The sequence below is a fragment of the Erpetoichthys calabaricus genome, chromosome 7 (assembly GCF_900747795.2).
Source record: "Erpetoichthys calabaricus chromosome 7, fErpCal1.3, whole genome shotgun sequence".
NCBI classification, from domain to species: domain Eukaryota; kingdom Metazoa; phylum Chordata; class Cladistia; order Polypteriformes; family Polypteridae; genus Erpetoichthys; species Erpetoichthys calabaricus.
This window is the reverse complement of record NC_041400.2, coordinates 170,074,752-170,092,655: the sequence shown is the minus strand read 5'-3', so window position 1 is coordinate 170,092,655 and position 17,904 is coordinate 170,074,752. Positions and strand designations below refer to the sequence as shown.

Sequence of the window (17,904 nt, the reverse complement as noted above, 5' to 3'; positions counted from 1 at the left end):
CAGGCCGTATAACGCTGCTCGTGTTGTGTGTGTGTTGAACGCACACTAAGGAGATGCTGTCAGATCAGCTGCTGGCTTGTTGCTGCTGGCGAGCTGCGTGTTCTGCTTGTCGCGCTGCGCGTCGATCATTTAAAAGCCTGCACAGCAGTTGTCCTTTTGCCACTTTGCGTCTCTGCCACTCACGTCATGAAGGGGGGTGGGGGATTGTTTGTCTGAGCTCACGCTAAGGAGTTGCAGTCGGATCATCTGCTGGCTTGTTGCTGCTGGCGAGCTGCGTGTTCTGCTTGTTGCTTGTCGTTGTTTTAAGAGCTGAGAACACATGAAGCGTGTCTGCCAAAAGCAATCCAACAACTGCTAGGTTAGATCAGGGGTGGGCAGATTCAGTCCTTGAGGGCCGCAGGGGTTGCAGGTTTTTGTTCCAACCCAGTTGCTTAATTAAAATACAATCGTTGTCAATTATGTAATTTTATGGCTTGCTAGTGCTTTAACTTTGTCATGTCAGGTCATTCTCATATCCTAGATTTTTTTTCCTTTCTAAGGATATCATCCAAATGATTTGAAGTCTAAAACAGATGAGTTATTCTCAGAGCTTCACTTTTTTCTCTTCACTTTCCTTCCAAGTATTTAATTAAACCAAATAGTGCATGATAAATACACACAGGTGTAAATGAAAACAAGCTAAATGGAGAAATGCTGGTCTCTTTTGTAATTTGCATCTTATTGCTTATTGCAATTAAAAACCAAGACTACAGCTGTTTAAGACTAAAATAAGCAATAAGGGTTCAAAATCTTAACAAGCGAGACAACTAAAGTGAAGCAGAAGTGTTACTTGAGCAATAAGGGCTTCTCATTAAGCATTTGGGTTGGAACAAAGACCTGCAGCCACTGCGGCCCTCCAGGACTGAATCTGTCCACCCCTGGGTTAGATGTCCGTGACCTTGTTTTAAATGTTGTCTCACTGCCTTGTCTCGCGTGACGTTAAAGTGTCTCTCACGGGACGTCAGATTGTCTTCCGAGATGGTCACGTCTTGTCTCCCTAGTCTCCCTCCCAGGATTTTTTGTATAATAGAGAGATGAGGATTTTGAGGACATGGACTGACAGAATTCATTTTTTACGACATTATGTGCCAAGTGAGATTCAACATAAATAAAAGTAACACTTTAAACTGATTGTGGATTAGTGGGTGTGCGTAAGCCCTATGATGGAGTGACCCCTTGTCCAGCATTCGTCCTTTCTTTGCCCCCTACACTGTTAAAACTAATGGTTCTTTAATGGCACTTTATGGTTCTTTACTGGGTTGTGTGGTTCCTCATAGACCTTTTGCATGACAGAGCACCATTTCATTCTGGGAAGGGATCTTTGTATATGAAGTTGTTTCTTTGTGCTTTGAAAAACCTTCTTTAATATGTAGAAAAAAATACTGAAATCATTCATTTATGGTAGGCTACCCAGCAGGACACTAACAGATCAAGAAAACCTGGACTTGGCCTGTGCTATTGTATGCAGCGAGACTCCTTTTAAAATCAGGAGCCATTGCTATTTCACATCTGTTCCTGGTTATTAGGGTGTTACAGATCTAAATAAATGAAGTTTGTTTCTGGAAACTTCATGTGGATGGTCTTTTGGGAACGAAAAATGGTTTATTTACCTATGGCATGGCTCGAAGAACCGCTTTGGTATCCTCGTTTTTAGCAGTGTAAGTAAAACACCTCCATTCTCCTTTTGATATTGAGTTTGTCCTATCTGGTTGTCCCCCATTTTTACTTTTGTGTTTAAAAATAATAAAACGTTGTTTACAAAAACAAACAAACAAACAGTGTAGACAACAGAGAACACACAAACCACAGAGTGCGGTGGTCTATTGTATGCTTATTTTATTGCATTGAGTCGATATGGGATGTTGGTGTCTATACAAGCGTTTCAAATTGAATACGCCAATGAACACAAAAGTGCCGAGCATTACACTTTATATCCCGGGACGCGTTTTTAAGAATCTGATGTTATCGTTTTCCAGACACTCATGTGATCGGATTGTTTTAAAAAAAAAAAAATCTAATAAAATAAATATTACTAATTAAGATGTAATACGTGTACTTTAAATATATTGTGTATATGTGATTCCTCGTTAAAATAAGAAAACTGGAGATTTCATGTTGCCAGTTTATGCGCCTACATCTTATTAACATTTTAAAAATATTGTCGGTTAGCCAGCCGAGTGCACTCTTAATAATAAGGGGGCCAGAGAGCATCTTGGGGCATAGAACCATCTGTTGGATCCCCAAAGACCCCTCCACACGAAGGCTCCTTCCATACCGTTGCCAGTGCAGTTTGGACACCAAGATGGTGCACTCGGATAAATGAAGGAGCCAGAGTGGATCTTCACAGCAATGCCATACGGGAACCATTTTAGGGCCTCGTCCATGTGAAGGTTCCAGAAAGAGCCTTTATTTATTTAGATCTGTAGCAGACTCCCTTGCACTATTGATGGTAACAGATCTGTGAATCCCAGTGGCTCCTGATTTTAAAAGGACTCTCACTGCACACAGTAACTCGGGCCAAGTCCCGGATTTCTTCATCATTTACTGTCCTGCTAGGTAGCCTTCCATATATTAAAGATGTTTCTTTCCCCGCATATATTAGGGAAATTTTCAAAACAGAAAGAACCAACTTCATAGGTAAAGATCCCATCCCAGAATGAAATGGTGCTCCGTCAAGCAATAGTTTTGTGAAGAATCGCACAACAAGAACCATAAAGTGCCATTCAATTATAAGAGTGCGCATGCGTGGTGATTTAAAAAATGTGTTGTTTTTTTTTTACGTTTAAGAGAGTATCCCAACAAAACTGGATTTCTAGATGCTAACCGAGCAGCAGCTCTGTATCGCTAAGCTCGGAAAGAACATGCGAACTTTTGGTAAATGTGCATAAAATGTGTACAATGCCTACTATGTTTTTGCTCACGTGCTTTGAAAGTTTTGCCGTAAACCCGACGAGATTTGTGCTTAGCAATCGTACGCATTTACGGGCCTTCTTCACGTCTTCTCTAAGTAATAAAGAGTTCGGGACTCCCAGGGACGAGGGCGCTCCCTGGCGCTGCCCCTCTCACGTTTGCCGCGACGTCCGACAGAACACCGGGCGGTACTGGCGGCCTCTTCCTAATGTAATATAAAGTTCACTATTTAAGAAGGCGGCTGCGATTTTACACATGCGCTAAGTGCATTACTTCACAATTAAACGCATTGTTATCTTCTCTTAAGCTCTTTCAGCCCGCGATCTTACTCTGGTCTAAAGAAGTATGGATTGATAGCCAGACACATGGACGGATGTTTCAGTATTTCATAAAATAAATTAGGCTACTAAATGAAACTACATATTGGATCTTGTCGCCTTGGTTTTCCCATATTCTTTATTATAGTGCCATCGTTTTTATTAAAAAAAATAATAAAAAACTGTAAGCTGATTCCAGACTACATATGATTTAATCTTTTATGTTATAGAATTCAGTAATTGTCGTCTTCGCCCCCAAGTCTCATTACCACCTTTTAATGAGACCCCGCTACTCCGTGACATAGAACCGCTCTATCTCATTAAGGAAATCGCTCTTCAATGCTGATTATTTTATTTGGAGCCATAATTATATTTCTTTCGGATAAATCACGGTGTAATCGAGTCCACACGGAGGGCAGCAGCACTAATTAAAGCATGAGATGCAACGGCGGGCGCTCCCCAGTTCTGTGGCCGGAGGAGGAGGAACCTGGAAAGGCATGGCCAGCCGTGGCGCGGCGCTTCTCCTTCTTCCCGAGGGCTCAAACACAACAACTTATTACTTCTAATTCCCCGGCTGTCACCAAATCACCTACACGAAACAAGAATCTAATTTGTTAAGCTGGCATTTCTGCAGATGGAAGATCGATTTTCTCTTTAGATTTCTCTAATTGAGTGAATATAGACGCCCATGAATTAGATTCACTCGCGGGCTAGAAAAAGTCAACAAAAATCATCCTTGTAGAATAAGCCATATTACCTCTGGAATTGCCCCCCAAAATAATAAAGGGACTTAGATCGAAAGGGCCTGACTGAATGACATTCATATTTCTGGAACTAACTGTTTTAAAAGCCTTATCTTGGGTGAATTTTTGAATACTAAATAGAAATTGGGATGGGGGGGGGGGGGGGGGGGGGGGGGGGGGGGGTTGGGGGGTGTTGAGCTGCAAGAGAAAGGGAGACACTTGATCTCTGAAATTGCTTACAGAATTACATTTGTTTTTCTTGTGATTTTATTAAAAGTCACTCCTCATCTCCAGAATGCGTGAAAATATCTACTTTCCACTCAGATACACCACATTAACTTGTTGGGGCCGAATTTGTTTGTTTGTCTATTTTTATTTATTTGCGAGCAAAGATTGATGTGGTCTTATTATCTGTATATCTGCTTAGAAAGAGATGTAGTTGGGATATTTTTTTTTCCTTTTGATACCCCAATTACACACTATTCCCACATAAGGGAACACACTCTTATGAACTTCCGTGGTGAGAAAACGAAATAAAAGGTTTACAATCAAAGCTCAAAAAATAAATAAACTCCTTTAAGTTATAGGAGTAAACAATTTAAAATGATGACATCTAAGTCAAGATATTGTATCTTCAAGCCATTTATAATGCCGCATTTATTTTATCCGCATTGAACACAATCATAGATTGTAAAGCTCAGTGAGGACTTCTCATTCCCGTTGAAAATTAAATAAAATCAGCATACTAGGAAGTTGCCTATCTATCTATCTATCTATCTATCTATCTATCTATCTATCTATCTATCTATCTATCTATCTATCTATCTATCTATCTATCTATCGTGCCATTCATATCTATCTATCTATGAAATACAACTACACGAACCAAAACATAAACGTACGGTTTATTTTGCGCAGTGTTTACGATTTAAAGCGCTGCGCATTTGCAAAAATAATGTTTTAAATTTTGAACATACAAAAATGAAACCAAATATTATTAATAAAAACACAGAAATGTTTATAAATACATACAGTTCACTCTCGCTATCTATATAATTAGAATTGTATTTTTCCTTAAAAAATATGTTCATTGCATATCTGGTGAATATAATGAAGTTTTGTATTGTTTTTTGATTATTTGGTCGAATACATTTTTAATAGAAATATCTATCTATCTATCTATCTATCTATCTATCTATCTATCTATCTATCTATGTGTGCGTGAACACAATATAAACACAATATGTTTGAAATCTGATATTCATGAAATATTAATAATATACAGCCACTTCAAGTATTTTTCTTCTTCTTCATCGTCATCTTCTTTTTCTCTTAATCCTGCTTTTCACTGCCTCCTATTATTTACTCTACTTTTTTAAAGTTTAATTTAATTCATTTATTTATTTTTCTATCCTGCTAGGCATCATAGAGCAGTTTCTTGAGCACATAATTTTACCATGAAGTCGATAAAATCAAATCTAAACATCAGCTACATCGTATTTAAAATTATACGATTTTTTTTTACATGCCTGTAACATTTTACTGTTAATATGAGTCTTGACAGCTTGAATAATATTTGCAAGAGAAGTCCTACTGAATTTCATTTTTAAAACGCTCAGCATTCATAGTGGGACAATGAAATGTGTGGTTAAATGCGTGTCGTTGACAAACGTCCACAATTAATGTCTTTCTTTTCACTCATATTGATGACTATTTTTACAGTTGATAGTCACATTAACAATCCGAAGCCCTCTATGAAATCTCCCACTTCTCGTTATCGTAAGCGCATACCTGAAGAGCCCGAACAATGAATACCAACAGAAGTGATAACGAGGACGGTGAGCTCCGTGCCAGGCAGGTAAGTTTGTCGCATGTGCGCTCGCGGCTTTATTTCGGGCTCGCTATATTCATAATTCTTGCTTTTGTACGCTTCGTTACTATTTATAAGCTAAGCCGTCATATAAGTCCCTTAACATAACACACGCTAGCGCCAGACCGATGGCTGAGGATCAAATGAACGGTAAAAGACCACCAGATTTATCAAAAAAAAAAAAAAAATTGGGAAAAAACAGACCCCCGCCCCATTTTATGACGAACACTACGGTAGTGTGTAAAGATATTGTGAATACAGACCATTACAAATTATAGTGCGGCACCGAACACTGCTTTTAGTATTCTTTACTTCAGCGGATATAGTTGTTTACCCGGCTAATTGCATTACTTATAACTAACAACATGTGAAATTTCACGGCTCCATATACAATTTTCCGTCCCTGTGCTGTCAACAAGGTCGCACTTCTGAGTGTAAATGCGCCTAAAATAGTGTTTGCATTTTTTCACGTCACACAAATAAGGCTTGAAATCCCCCAAGCTTGGCGCTTCGGCAGGTATTGGTGTACAGAAATTCAATCTATATGTTTTATAAGAAGTAAACTGACTAAATAAATTGTATTAGAGGCGGCCAATATGCTTTCGAGTAGTTTCCTTTGTTCCAGTTCTACCTGTGTGCAACAATCTCAAACCTATTTATTAGGAAAAAATCACTTGATCCGTCATAGAAAATCCTTTAACCGGGCTTTACGGCAGATTGTAGAAAAAACTATTGATATGACCTGGTGCTGCGAGTAAAACGGCAACGCGACTGCAGAAAGGATTAGGCCTGGAGGTTAAAAGTAAGAACCTTATCGTTTATAACTACGAATTACAGGGTGAAGAGACCGAGTTTAGAAGGAAAAGGGAACAAAAACATAAAATATGTATTATTAATACTGAAGAATTCCTAATTTCATATCAGTTCGTCACACACCTCGTATACATACTGTATATGGTCGCATATCACCTAATTATATACGAATGGCATATTAGGAATATATTCCCCCATCTCAGACATCACTTGCTCTTTTTATCTCTGATTGCCCGCGCGCGTGCGAAGCCTTTCTAGACGCTTAACTCTGGTCCGGAGCTTCTGAAGGAATGATTCAGTTTGTTTATACAGCTATAAAAGCCTTGAGCAATTGAAAAGTCATAAAACGAAGCGCGTTATCAATCACGGCGTTGTGCTAAGCACAGAGAAGAGACAATGCCGTGATTTCGTATTATTGTTATTGTTCTGCACGGCTTGGTGGTGTGAGGGCAACGGCCGAGAGCGAACACATCAACGGGATTTTTTTTTTAATGAATTTTGTTAACTCGTTATTATTTTTAAGATGAATGCAGAATTTGCAAACATAACAGACCCGTGAGAAAAGTCAATAAAAAATGTACCTTAACTGATTTTTGTCAGATTTTCGTTGTCATTACAAGAGCAGAAGTATTTACGCTTTTATTTACCGATATATAAATTATGCGTGTTGTGGCCACAGATAAATGCAACCAATCGTTTTCTATAAGGACCTGAATTGGCAACTCATTAAAAATAAATGAATGAAAGGAAGAAATATATCAGAAAATAAAACAAAAAAGAGGGAGAGAGAGAGAGAGACAGGGGCGCAGAACGCGAGAGAGTAAGATTGAGAGAGACAGAGAGGGAGAGGGAGAGGGAGAGAATAATGACCAAATGACAAAAGTTCTCGCTCGGGCGCCTCCTTTGTGTATTTCTATTGCCATTATTCAACCACTAATGCAAAAGGTCTTTTATACACTGTCCACTTTAGCATCTGCCAAATGCGTTTAGTTTTTTTTTCTTCCGCGCTTGTCAACGTGTATTTGCCAATTAAGCTCTTTATACTAAACCGTTATCCTCGCACTTACTGTACATAGGCATTTCAGGGGACTGTATCTGGTGAAAAAAAAATCAAGTATTATTTCCTTCTGGAAAGTCAACAAAATTCTACTTGTTTTTCTCTTTTCTCCCCATATTGCGTCCAACTTCTTCGAAATGGTCTACAAGTGCATTAAAACACAGCGCTGAATTCTGCACTTCATTTTCTCAGATATCATTTACAATGAGAACTTGCTGGGTTGACAGCCAAGTCTAAACAGTAGTAAATTAGTACAAATTTATACTGATTTTACTCTAATAATCGTAATAAAAGCTTATAGATTTGGCACTAATTACATAAATGCCTAATGATCTTGAAAATTACTCTGGTTAGAAATATATTACTAATCTAAACTTTGTTGTTGGCTGGCTTTGAGAAATCAGAGCATTAGAAATGGTTCACTTCGCAAGTGAAAGGCTTTTAAAAACTGGTAAAACACAGGAAATGAAAGACACTTTGAGACATGCAAATTTCGTTTTTGAAACTTTGAATATAAACGAACAAGCAATAGCAAACAATAGCTGCTTATTTATAATTCTCTCTTCTATTTTTTTTTGCCATGTATAAATGAAACGCGTACTATGCGTTTACTATAAATACTTTTCTGATCTGGAAACTCCTAAATGATTGATAAACAAAGTAATTTTTCGCCAGAACCTAACAGATTCACAACCTTTAAGACAAGCCTCTAATGATGACACCGTTATTTGGATTTGTCTAACTAGTGGTAGCCGCGATGAAAGGAGGTGAAAACACGCACACCCGTACGAGCTTCCCCTCTTAAGACCATTAAAACCTTAAATAATGTATATTTGAACAAATAATCCAGAAATACCCAGTTTATTAAGTTTGGTTTGTAGTCATTATTGAAATTAGATCAGGTCATTTTAAAAGGGTATAATTTAAAGGTGAAAGCTAATAAATCAGATTTGAAAATGAGGAGAAATAGAAATGTAAATGGGCTTTGGATGCGCGCGTGAGTGGCTGACATTTCCAAGCTTTCGCTCTGATTGGCTCTCATTTGGAGAAGCTCATGGGTTCATTCAAGTATTAAGCGCCTCCCAGTCCCTCTAAAGGACATTATAATGCAAGAGACCTCCTTTTTAACCACAAACCGAAAATTTTCTTTCATTTAGGCTATATATATTTTTTAAATAGTTTAAAGTCGTAGCAATTTTTTGGAAAGCATTTCACCCTGGAGCGGTGCTCAATGCTCTCCCACGCCGACCTCCTGGATGCTCGCCTCGGTGAGTTATCGTCACCAAACTCCGGTCTTCAACTCTACTGTAAGCTGGAGGAACTTCTAATCTAACAAAATCGAGCAGGGAAATTGACAATTTGTTCCTTATTGTAGCTTAATATGATTTAAACGAGCTAATTCTCTCTAAAAGCAATTATTTTACTGTATTGAATTATAATTTGATTTAAAATAATTTCCAGATATATAGATGCTATGGATTGAAATTGAAGTTACAATTTGAGTTGCAGTATCTGGACTTGTTTTAATAATCTTAAATATTTTAATAATACACGATAAACTAAGCTAAAATTAGGTTTTTGGAATAGACTGCTTGCAATATTCAAAATCGTTTAAATCTCTGAAACGTGTATTTTGGCTAATTAATAGTTTTGTTATTTAATATATTTATGGTATGTGGCAATAATTAAATAATATATGGAATGTTGCATGTTAGTTGTTTTTTTATTTGTAATTTTAAATAAATGCTTTAACTTCCATTTGAACATGTTGAAAGTTTTATTGAGCTTGATATTTAAGTACACTTCACGTTTAATATTCGCAGGGATGAAAGATGCCGCGGCGGAGCTCCTGGGACACAGGGAGGCGTTAAAATGCAGGCTCGGGGCAGGTGGATCAGACCCCGGGCACCCTGGTGATTTGGCCCCGGGATCTGACACCGTTGAAGGGACCACTCTTCTCCCTGGGGACGACATTACCAACACAGGATCAAACCCATCCGCCGTCCAGGTCAACAGCAAGGACCAAGACAAACAGCAACAACAACCAAACCAGAACCAGTCCAGCGGGCAGCAAAGCCAGCAGAAACAAAAGCGACACAGGACCAGATTTACACCAGCCCAACTTAACGAACTGGAGAGAAGCTTCGCTAAAACACACTACCCCGATATTTTTATGAGGGAAGAACTGGCACTGAGAATCGGGCTAACGGAGTCCCGGGTTCAGGTGAGTTTGATCTACCAACGTCGAAATTCATACTCAAAAGAAATAAAGGGATTTGTCTTACTGCGGTTAGTTAAATGCACCTAAGAAAAGAGTATAAAACAGGGCTAAAAAAACAAAATCGTATTCCAAAAAACCCTTCGTCAAATAGTGGCAATCTAATGAAATATTAAAAGATTTCGTTTTAAGTTGTGGAACGGCATCAACCATGATGGCTTTGTACATGTAGCTCAAATGTTAAAGAGCAAAATCGTGTTAAGTTGAAGAAACTGAAATTAATAGTTTAATCGATTTTGACCATTGCTGATTTTCGTTTAGAAATGTGACGATCTTTTCTGTTGATTAAAAGTACCGTAACACCTTAATACGACACACGAGAAAATCACATAAAACGATACACATGCGACTTCACTGCAAATTGTGTATTTAAATAACAACAAAATAAAGCCATAGATCTGCCATTTCTGTCTGTAAAGGTTCTTTTAAAAGACCACTAAACAGAGAAAATGCATGACGGATGTAAACCGGAGATTCAGAAGCAAAACATTTTAGTCTTAAAAGGAGGAGCAGTTTAGCGAACTGTCCGTGGTGCTGAAACGGTCAGTTTATGAAAAGTTACAGTTGGGAGCACCCATGAGCTCAGATTAGAAAGAATATTTTGCAGACCCTTACCTCTTTTATTCAGGTGTTTGATTCATTTCTATGTTCAGTTCTTAACAAATTGTATAATACAATAAAGACACAAACTGCATAAAATGTAAAGTATTTTACACTGGTTACATTTTTGTTCTATGACCTGACAATCGGCAGCCGATATCAAAAGGAACTTACAAAAACTTTTCGTTTTCCAGTAAATCAGAATACATCAGAAAATCATTCCTTCATCCTCTAAGATGCACAAACCAACTTTTTATAGTATCATTTAATTTTTTTTTCGTTCGCTTACCAGCATACCGAGTTTTCAGAGATGAGATACGTTTTTGTTTGACAAGTTTTTCTTTCTTTCTTTCTGTTTATTGACTGATAGATAAATACTGTAGATGTAGTAGATACGCGTAAATACATCTAACAGAATCTTTCGATGTAACGATGCGTTTAATTTTAATTTAGAACAGAATGCAAATATAATGTATGTAGCGTTTAAATAAATTGATGAATTGATATAGGTACATAAATAATGTCGTTAAACAATGTTATATGTGTATAGGCTCTGTAGCTCTAGCTGCTTTGAAGGTATATAGTGCGCTCGCAATGACGTAGTTAAAAAGGAATAAAGAACGGAAAGAAATTAAACCATTTTACTGCAGTTTCCCGGGCCTTTTCTCCATTAGTACAAGATGGGAAAATGGCTTTTAAGGTCGTTATTTAAATTATAATGTTCCATATATTAGATTGATGAGCTACGCCGGATGTAAACTAGGGTTAAATTAGCTTTAAGGAATAGTATCATTAGAAACGGAATACATTATTTTTTACAAAATATAGATAGTTTTTATATTTTTATTCACAAAAACAAAATATTGTGCGAAATGTTTGCTTTCTATTTTGAAAGTTTTTTCTTTTCATTTTTTTCTACGTGAAAGTGACATCGGCACGCATTATACCCCATTCGTTATTAGAAAACAATTTTCTGATTATTTATAACTGGGGATGGGTTATTAACCAGTAATGCGAAAATCATGCAAATGAAATGATCATAGGCAATATAATAAGCATAATCATTAGACTCCAGCACGGATTAATTAACTTCCAGCATTTTATTTACATAAAAAATAAGCTAAATAACTTTAGTCTCGTTTAATAATTCCTTATACCAAAAATAAAAATAAAAATAACGTTTTTCAGCTGGAGAGTCACCCCAGAATGGGGCTGTCACCTGCCATGTCTTAATAGGGGACAACTCGAAAGTATATTCCACATTTTTAATGGAATGAGAAATTGCATTTTCTTTCCCTGCAAGCACTATTAAAGTGTAATGAATTTGGTCGGGATTTCACGGCTGGCTGCTCAGAATGAACCTGAGATTTGAGTTTTAATACGGCGCCTCAGATTTCCTACCAAATCCTCACATTAATCATCAGTCGAGTTTCGTTGAGATCTTTATAAACCCCTAAGATCCCCACACACATTAAACACTCCATATCATTTACAGCTAGGCAATTTACAGAGGTTTAAAAATTGCGTTTGTGTATCTATCTATCTATCTATCTATCTATCTATCTATCTATCTATCTATCTATCTATCTATCTATCTATCTATCTATCTATCTATCTATCTTTATCTAAATCTATATAGGGTATATATATATATATATAATAGTAAACGATTTTAACAGGCGAATTAATACTTCATTAATACCAGTCGACTTAATTTTATTTCATCCTGATTAATGTGTAAAGATATTTAGTGCTGTAAAAACTTAACAGCCAGTATTGTTACACATTCCATTATCACAGGTTATTTTAAAAGGCATTGTCCTCATTAAAACGTAACTAAATAAACACAATGCATGTACTGTAATGTTAGAACGGTATATCGTACAATTTAACGTTTGCTACGTTAAATGCGCAAAATGCACATGTATGTTTTTTTAAACTGGGTTGCTTAAAGTAAACTGGTAAACGAATATTTTGAAAACTGAAATAAAACAAAAATATACATATTATAAAATGTAATTTAGACAAATGTGTTTTTGATAAGTAAGTGATCGCTGTGAGGAAACGCAATCTCTGATGCCGAAGGAAATTTAAACAACGGCACGTTATGTTAAAGATGTTGGGCATCCTGCCTCATACAAGACCTAATAAGTTGATGTTTAATTTATTTAATAAGCACACTTTAAATAGTTTAAAATTCAGAAAGAGGCTAGATGTAAAGCTAGAACTATTATACGGTAATAGAATACCGTTAAGCAAAGATTTAAACGTTTTTAACATTAGCACTGGTTTCTGTCACATATATGATATTTCAACAGCTTTCATTAACATGATGTATATAATGTACATTTTATACATACAACAAACATTAATGTCCAATACAAAATATTTTTGTTTCATTTTGTCAAATTTATAGAAAATATGAATACGATCTCGTCCAAGATCAAAACAACAGCTACAATTACAGCATAAACGTATAAAAGGGATCAAATGTACGAAATAAAACAAAGGAGTCATATAAATCACATAATAACGTACAGAACGTAAAATGCATCGTTGATTTGATGTCATTAAAAATATATTTTCGCACAAATTAAATAGAAATGTGGGGTATCAATGACCTTTTTTCACTATAACCGCCTTGAACAGGATTATTTTAAATGATTTCTCAAAAATTAAATAGAAATGTGGGACATCAGTAAGCTTTTCTATACCAATCTGAACGGGATTATTCAGAAATAATTTCTCAAAAATGAAATAGAAATGTGGGGCATCACGGAGCTTTTCTATAACCAACCTGAACGTGATTATTTAAGAATGATTTCTCAAAAAAAAAAAAATATATATATAGAAATGTGGACCATAATGAGTTTTTCTATTAGTATAGCCATGACTATTTAAAAAATATTTCTCAAATATTAAAGAGAAATGTGGACTATTAAGCAGCGTTTTTTTATTTCTATAACCAACCTGAACACGATTATTTAAAAATAATTTCTCAGAAATTAAAAAGAAATATGGGCCATAATGAGATTTTCTATCAGTATGACCAACCTGAAAATGACTATTTAAAAAGTAATTTCCCAGAAATTAAATAGAAATGTGGGCCATGCAATACTTTTTCTATAATTATAACAAACCTGAACGTGATTATTCAAAAATAATTCCCCAAAAATTAAATATTGATGTGGGCCATCAAGTAGGTGTTCTATCGATATAAACAACCGGTACACAATTATTTAAAAATCATTTCTCAACAATTAAGCCGAACGGTTGTCATCAAGTTGCTTCTTCATCAGTATGACCAACTTGAACGTGATTATTTAAAAATAATTTCCCAGAAATGAAGTATTGACGGGGACCATCTGAACACGAACTCGTACTCAGCTCGTAAGGACGCGGCTTGTCCTCAAAGTGTAAATTCCAGCACAACACATTTACTTTCTCTTTTGTCGGCTCACAGCAAGGACTGCCATTTTTTTTACACATTTTTTTTTTTCTTTTTTATGATTTATTAGCCAATATGTGGTATTGAGACTAGCTATAGAATGTGTTATTTACAACGATGACAAAGAGGTTAATGGTATTTTTGTGCAACCTGAGCTTGAAGGTGTAAACAAGTCCGGTGTTGTTTTTCACGTTTCCAGTTGACTAGGTAAGGTCACCGCGCGAGTCCCCGGCACCTCGATACGTTTCGGACGCGACATTAAAATCGCGCGGCCGTCGGTCGCCGCCTTTGGACGCGGTGTGCGTTGTCATGTCGTCAAACTCGTAACCTGTTATTTTCTCTTTTTCTCTCTATGTCTCTCTTCTTTCACACAGGTTTGGTTCCAGAATCGCCGCGCCAAGTGGAAGAAGCGCAAGAAGACCACGAACGTGTTCCGCGCCCCCGGCACGCTGCTGCCGACCCACGGCCTCCCTCAGTTTCCGTCAGCAGCCGCCGCGGCCGCGGCCGCCATGGGCGACAGTCTCTGCTCCTTTCACGCCAACGACACCCGCTGGGCGGCGGCCGGGATGCCCGGCGTGTCGCAGCTGCAGCTCCCCCCGGCACTGGGTCGGCAACAGGCCATGGCCCAGTCCTTGTCACAGTGCAGCCTCGGCGCCGGGCCCCCTCCCAACTCCATGGGCCTGTCCAGCAGCTTGTCGGCGGCCTCCAACGGTTCGGGTCTGCAGTCCCACCTCTACCAGCCCGCTTTCCCCGGCATGGTTCCCTCGTCCCTCTCGGGCCCCACTAACGTGACCGGCTCGCCGCAGCTGTGCAGCTCCCCGGATAGCGACGTGTGGAGAGGAACGAGCATCGCGTCCCTGCGCCGCAAAGCGCTCGAGCACACAGTGTCCATGAGCTTCACCTAGTGCCGAGGAGACCGCCGAGGAGGCCCTGCTGCACCCCACCCGTCCCCGCTACTCTCGAGAACACGCCGGGGGGCTTACTCAGGATTTGAAACACGGAACAAGAACAACAAAAAAAAAAGATCTATATGTATATCTATATATAAATGTTCACCAAGACTGGTTGTGTATAACGATTTAAAACGAAATCCCAAGTCGCGAACTACACGAGCAAACACTGAGGGCAACGTAAAGCAAGCGTCCGGGACTGGAACACCGCAGCGTCTGTTCAGAGCTGATTAGAAAGACTAGATCAATTTGTTTTGTACTTTTGCTTTTTTCAGCGAACACTGCACTCACTTTGAAAAAACAAAAATGTACGTATGGTATGTATGGCTGAATGTGTTTCTTTATTTTGTTCGCCCACGCTCTCCTTTTCCTTCATTATTTCGATGTTTAATAGCTAATTAATTGGAGCAGTACAATGGGATTTGGGTCACTGGTGCCTACACAACTTCAGAAATAAACAGCATAGCTAAAATGGACCTCAACAGTCAAACTGTTTGACCAAGACTCAAAATGGCAAGGTGGGCATCCCTGGAAATGCCACCTGCACTAACCGCATGCTTGGGCACACAGGCCAATGCTGGCATAACCAGGGCACGCGAGTATGAGATTGATACACAAGAAGTGTGTACAGCGAATGAAATACACCGTTAATTTAATACAACAGCTTTGTCTGCATGTGCTGACCAGGAGAAAACACTGGAGAGAAAAACAAACAAACAAAAAAAAAAAAGAAAAAACAAACAAACAAAAAAAACTTTATAAATAAGAAAAAAAAATAATTACAACAGCAAACAAGCAAACCTTTGAAAATAAAATCTGTGATCTAGGATGTTTTGTGTAGATAAAGCATTCTTGTGACCGACTGGTCAATTTGTGATATGTTCTAATTTATTGTCTGTGCTTATTTATTGAAAAATGGGTTTCTTATTAAATGTTTGACCTTATATTAAAACAGCAAATTTGATTTTCCTGAACAGGTTTATATCAATTTAAATGTAAATGGAAAAATAAAATCATTTTCAATATGTGAAATTATGGAGCCTCATGTCTTCTCTTTTAGGTGTGTTGTGCCGTTGCTTTGGAATCCAGTGGGGTGGTTGGCAGTGGTGGTGGTTACCCATTCCTCTGTGTGTTTGATTCGATGCAAAGTTTGTCCAAGATGGAAGAATCGTCTGTACAGGTGTGTAAACCTGCCATTCTCACCTGCTTGGACTGGACCTTGCATCACCTGCACCACGCACTGAAGGTCTCCTTAGGCTGCTGAACCGTTTGTTTGGTGTTGCGGATGGTTGACTTTCTAGATAAACTTACACGTTAGACTTATTTGTAGCACCTGGAGCTACATTGGTTGTATAAAAATGTACTATATACATACATGTTGTTGTTGCTTGTAGACATGGGAAGTGTTAGTGTATATGTGCCGAAGGAAAAGGAAAGCAATAGGCAAGCAACTCTTCATTTTAGCATGTGGAGCCTTTGTCAGGTTTGACTCTTCACTGGTGTATACAAATGCTACACCGTACACACACACATCGGCACGCAGCAGAGTGGGACACCTGCCTGCCTCATCAACAGATTTATTGTATTTCTTGTAGACAGTATACTGCAATTTATCTAGGCAAAACAGGGAAACGGTTTGCAGATTGTTTCAGAGAACGTGTCACAAGCATTAGTATTAAAGACCTCTTCAAGCCACTGTGACACATTTCATCTCTCTTGATCATAGGCACACTGATCTGTCGGTTTGTGTTCTGTCACAAGAATTTAGAGACAACCATTAAAAGGAAAACAGAGAACACAAAACGAGATCTTAAGCTCATTCTCGTGACTGACTTTTATAAACTCAACTGCCCACATTCTGTACTCCTCTGTGCAACAGCACGCGGAACACTTCTGGACCTGTGTCGTTATGATTAGTTATTTGTAAAGATAGAACTAAGTGCCCTATAGAATTTACACGTACACTATACTTGTATATATATATGTGTGTGTGTGTGTATATATATATATATATATATATATATACTTGCATATACATACTGTATATATATCTGTGTGTGTGTTGTATGTGTATCTCTTTACAGATACAGTATATATATATACTGTATATATGTACGTGTATACAGATGTACATGGACACACAAAATATATTAGTTGTGCATTTTTTAGTTTCATTGGATTATCTGAAAACATTCATATTGTGTGTATATATATATAATATGCATAGACACTGTATATAGTGTATATATATATATATATACATATACTGTATATGTATGTATGTATTTGTATAGATAGAAACACACACAAACAAAATATATTACTTGTATATTTTTTAGCTTCATTGGATTATCTGAAAACATTCATATTGTATATATATATATATAATATGCATAGATAATGTATATAGTGTATATATATATATATATATATATATACATATGCGGTATATATATGTATGTATGTATTTATATAGATAGAAACACACAGAAACAAAATATATTAGTTGTATATTTTTTAGCTTCATTGAATTATCTGAAAAGAAATTCTATCATACTGTATACATACTGTATATAGATAAAGACTTTATATATGTATGTATGTATATAGATAGATAGATACACACACAAAATATACTAGGTGTATATTTTTTAGCTTTATTGAATTATCTGAAAACAAATTTTATCATACCATATACAGATATATGTATACATAGAAAGACTACATATAGATAGATAGATAGACATGCTAGTTGTATATTTTGTAGCTTCATCGGATTATCTTGAAAACAAACTCTGTTGTACTGTATTTTTAGATAGGATGCTACTTAGATAGATGGAAACACACAAAATATGTTAGCTGTGTATTTTTTAGCTTCA

General features: G+C 37.2%; 1 protein-coding gene across 4 annotated transcripts; it reads left to right on the top strand.

Moving 5' to 3' along the window:
• The first annotated feature begins 1,675 nt into the window (after positions 1-1,675).
• Positions 1,676-16,057, top strand: otpa (orthopedia homeobox a). Of its 4 annotated transcripts, none has more exons than XM_028806020.2 (3): positions 1,676-1,697; positions 9,573-9,973; positions 14,450-16,057. In XM_028806020.2, the coding sequence occupies exons 2-3, from the start codon at positions 9,575-9,577 to the stop codon at positions 14,978-14,980; spliced, it is 930 nt and encodes a 309-aa protein (XP_028661853.1). In that variant the 5' UTR covers positions 1,676-1,697; positions 9,573-9,574; the 3' UTR covers positions 14,981-16,057. The 4 variants fall into 4 exon arrangements, with proteins under 4 accessions (XP_028661853.1, XP_051785483.1, XP_028661852.1 ...); XM_051929523.1 differs by lacking the exon at positions 1,676-1,697 and adding an exon at positions 5,846-5,867; XM_028806019.2 differs by lacking the exon at positions 1,676-1,697 and adding an exon at positions 8,862-9,017.
• Positions 16,058-17,904: the final 1,847 nt, after the last annotated feature.

Bases quoted from the DNA above. Each gene is read 5' to 3' on its own strand.
- otpa (XM_028806018.2), top strand. From the start codon at position 8,981: ATGCTCTCCCACGCCGACCTCCTGGATGCTCGCCTCGGTGAGTTATCG. The intron at 9,057-9,572 runs GTAAGCTGGAGG...TAATATTCGCAG, and splicing joins CTCCGGTCTTCAACTCTACT to GGATGAAAGATGCCGCGGCG. The intron at 9,974-14,449 runs GTGAGTTTGATC...TCTTTCACACAG, and splicing joins TAACGGAGTCCCGGGTTCAG to GTTTGGTTCCAGAATCGCCG.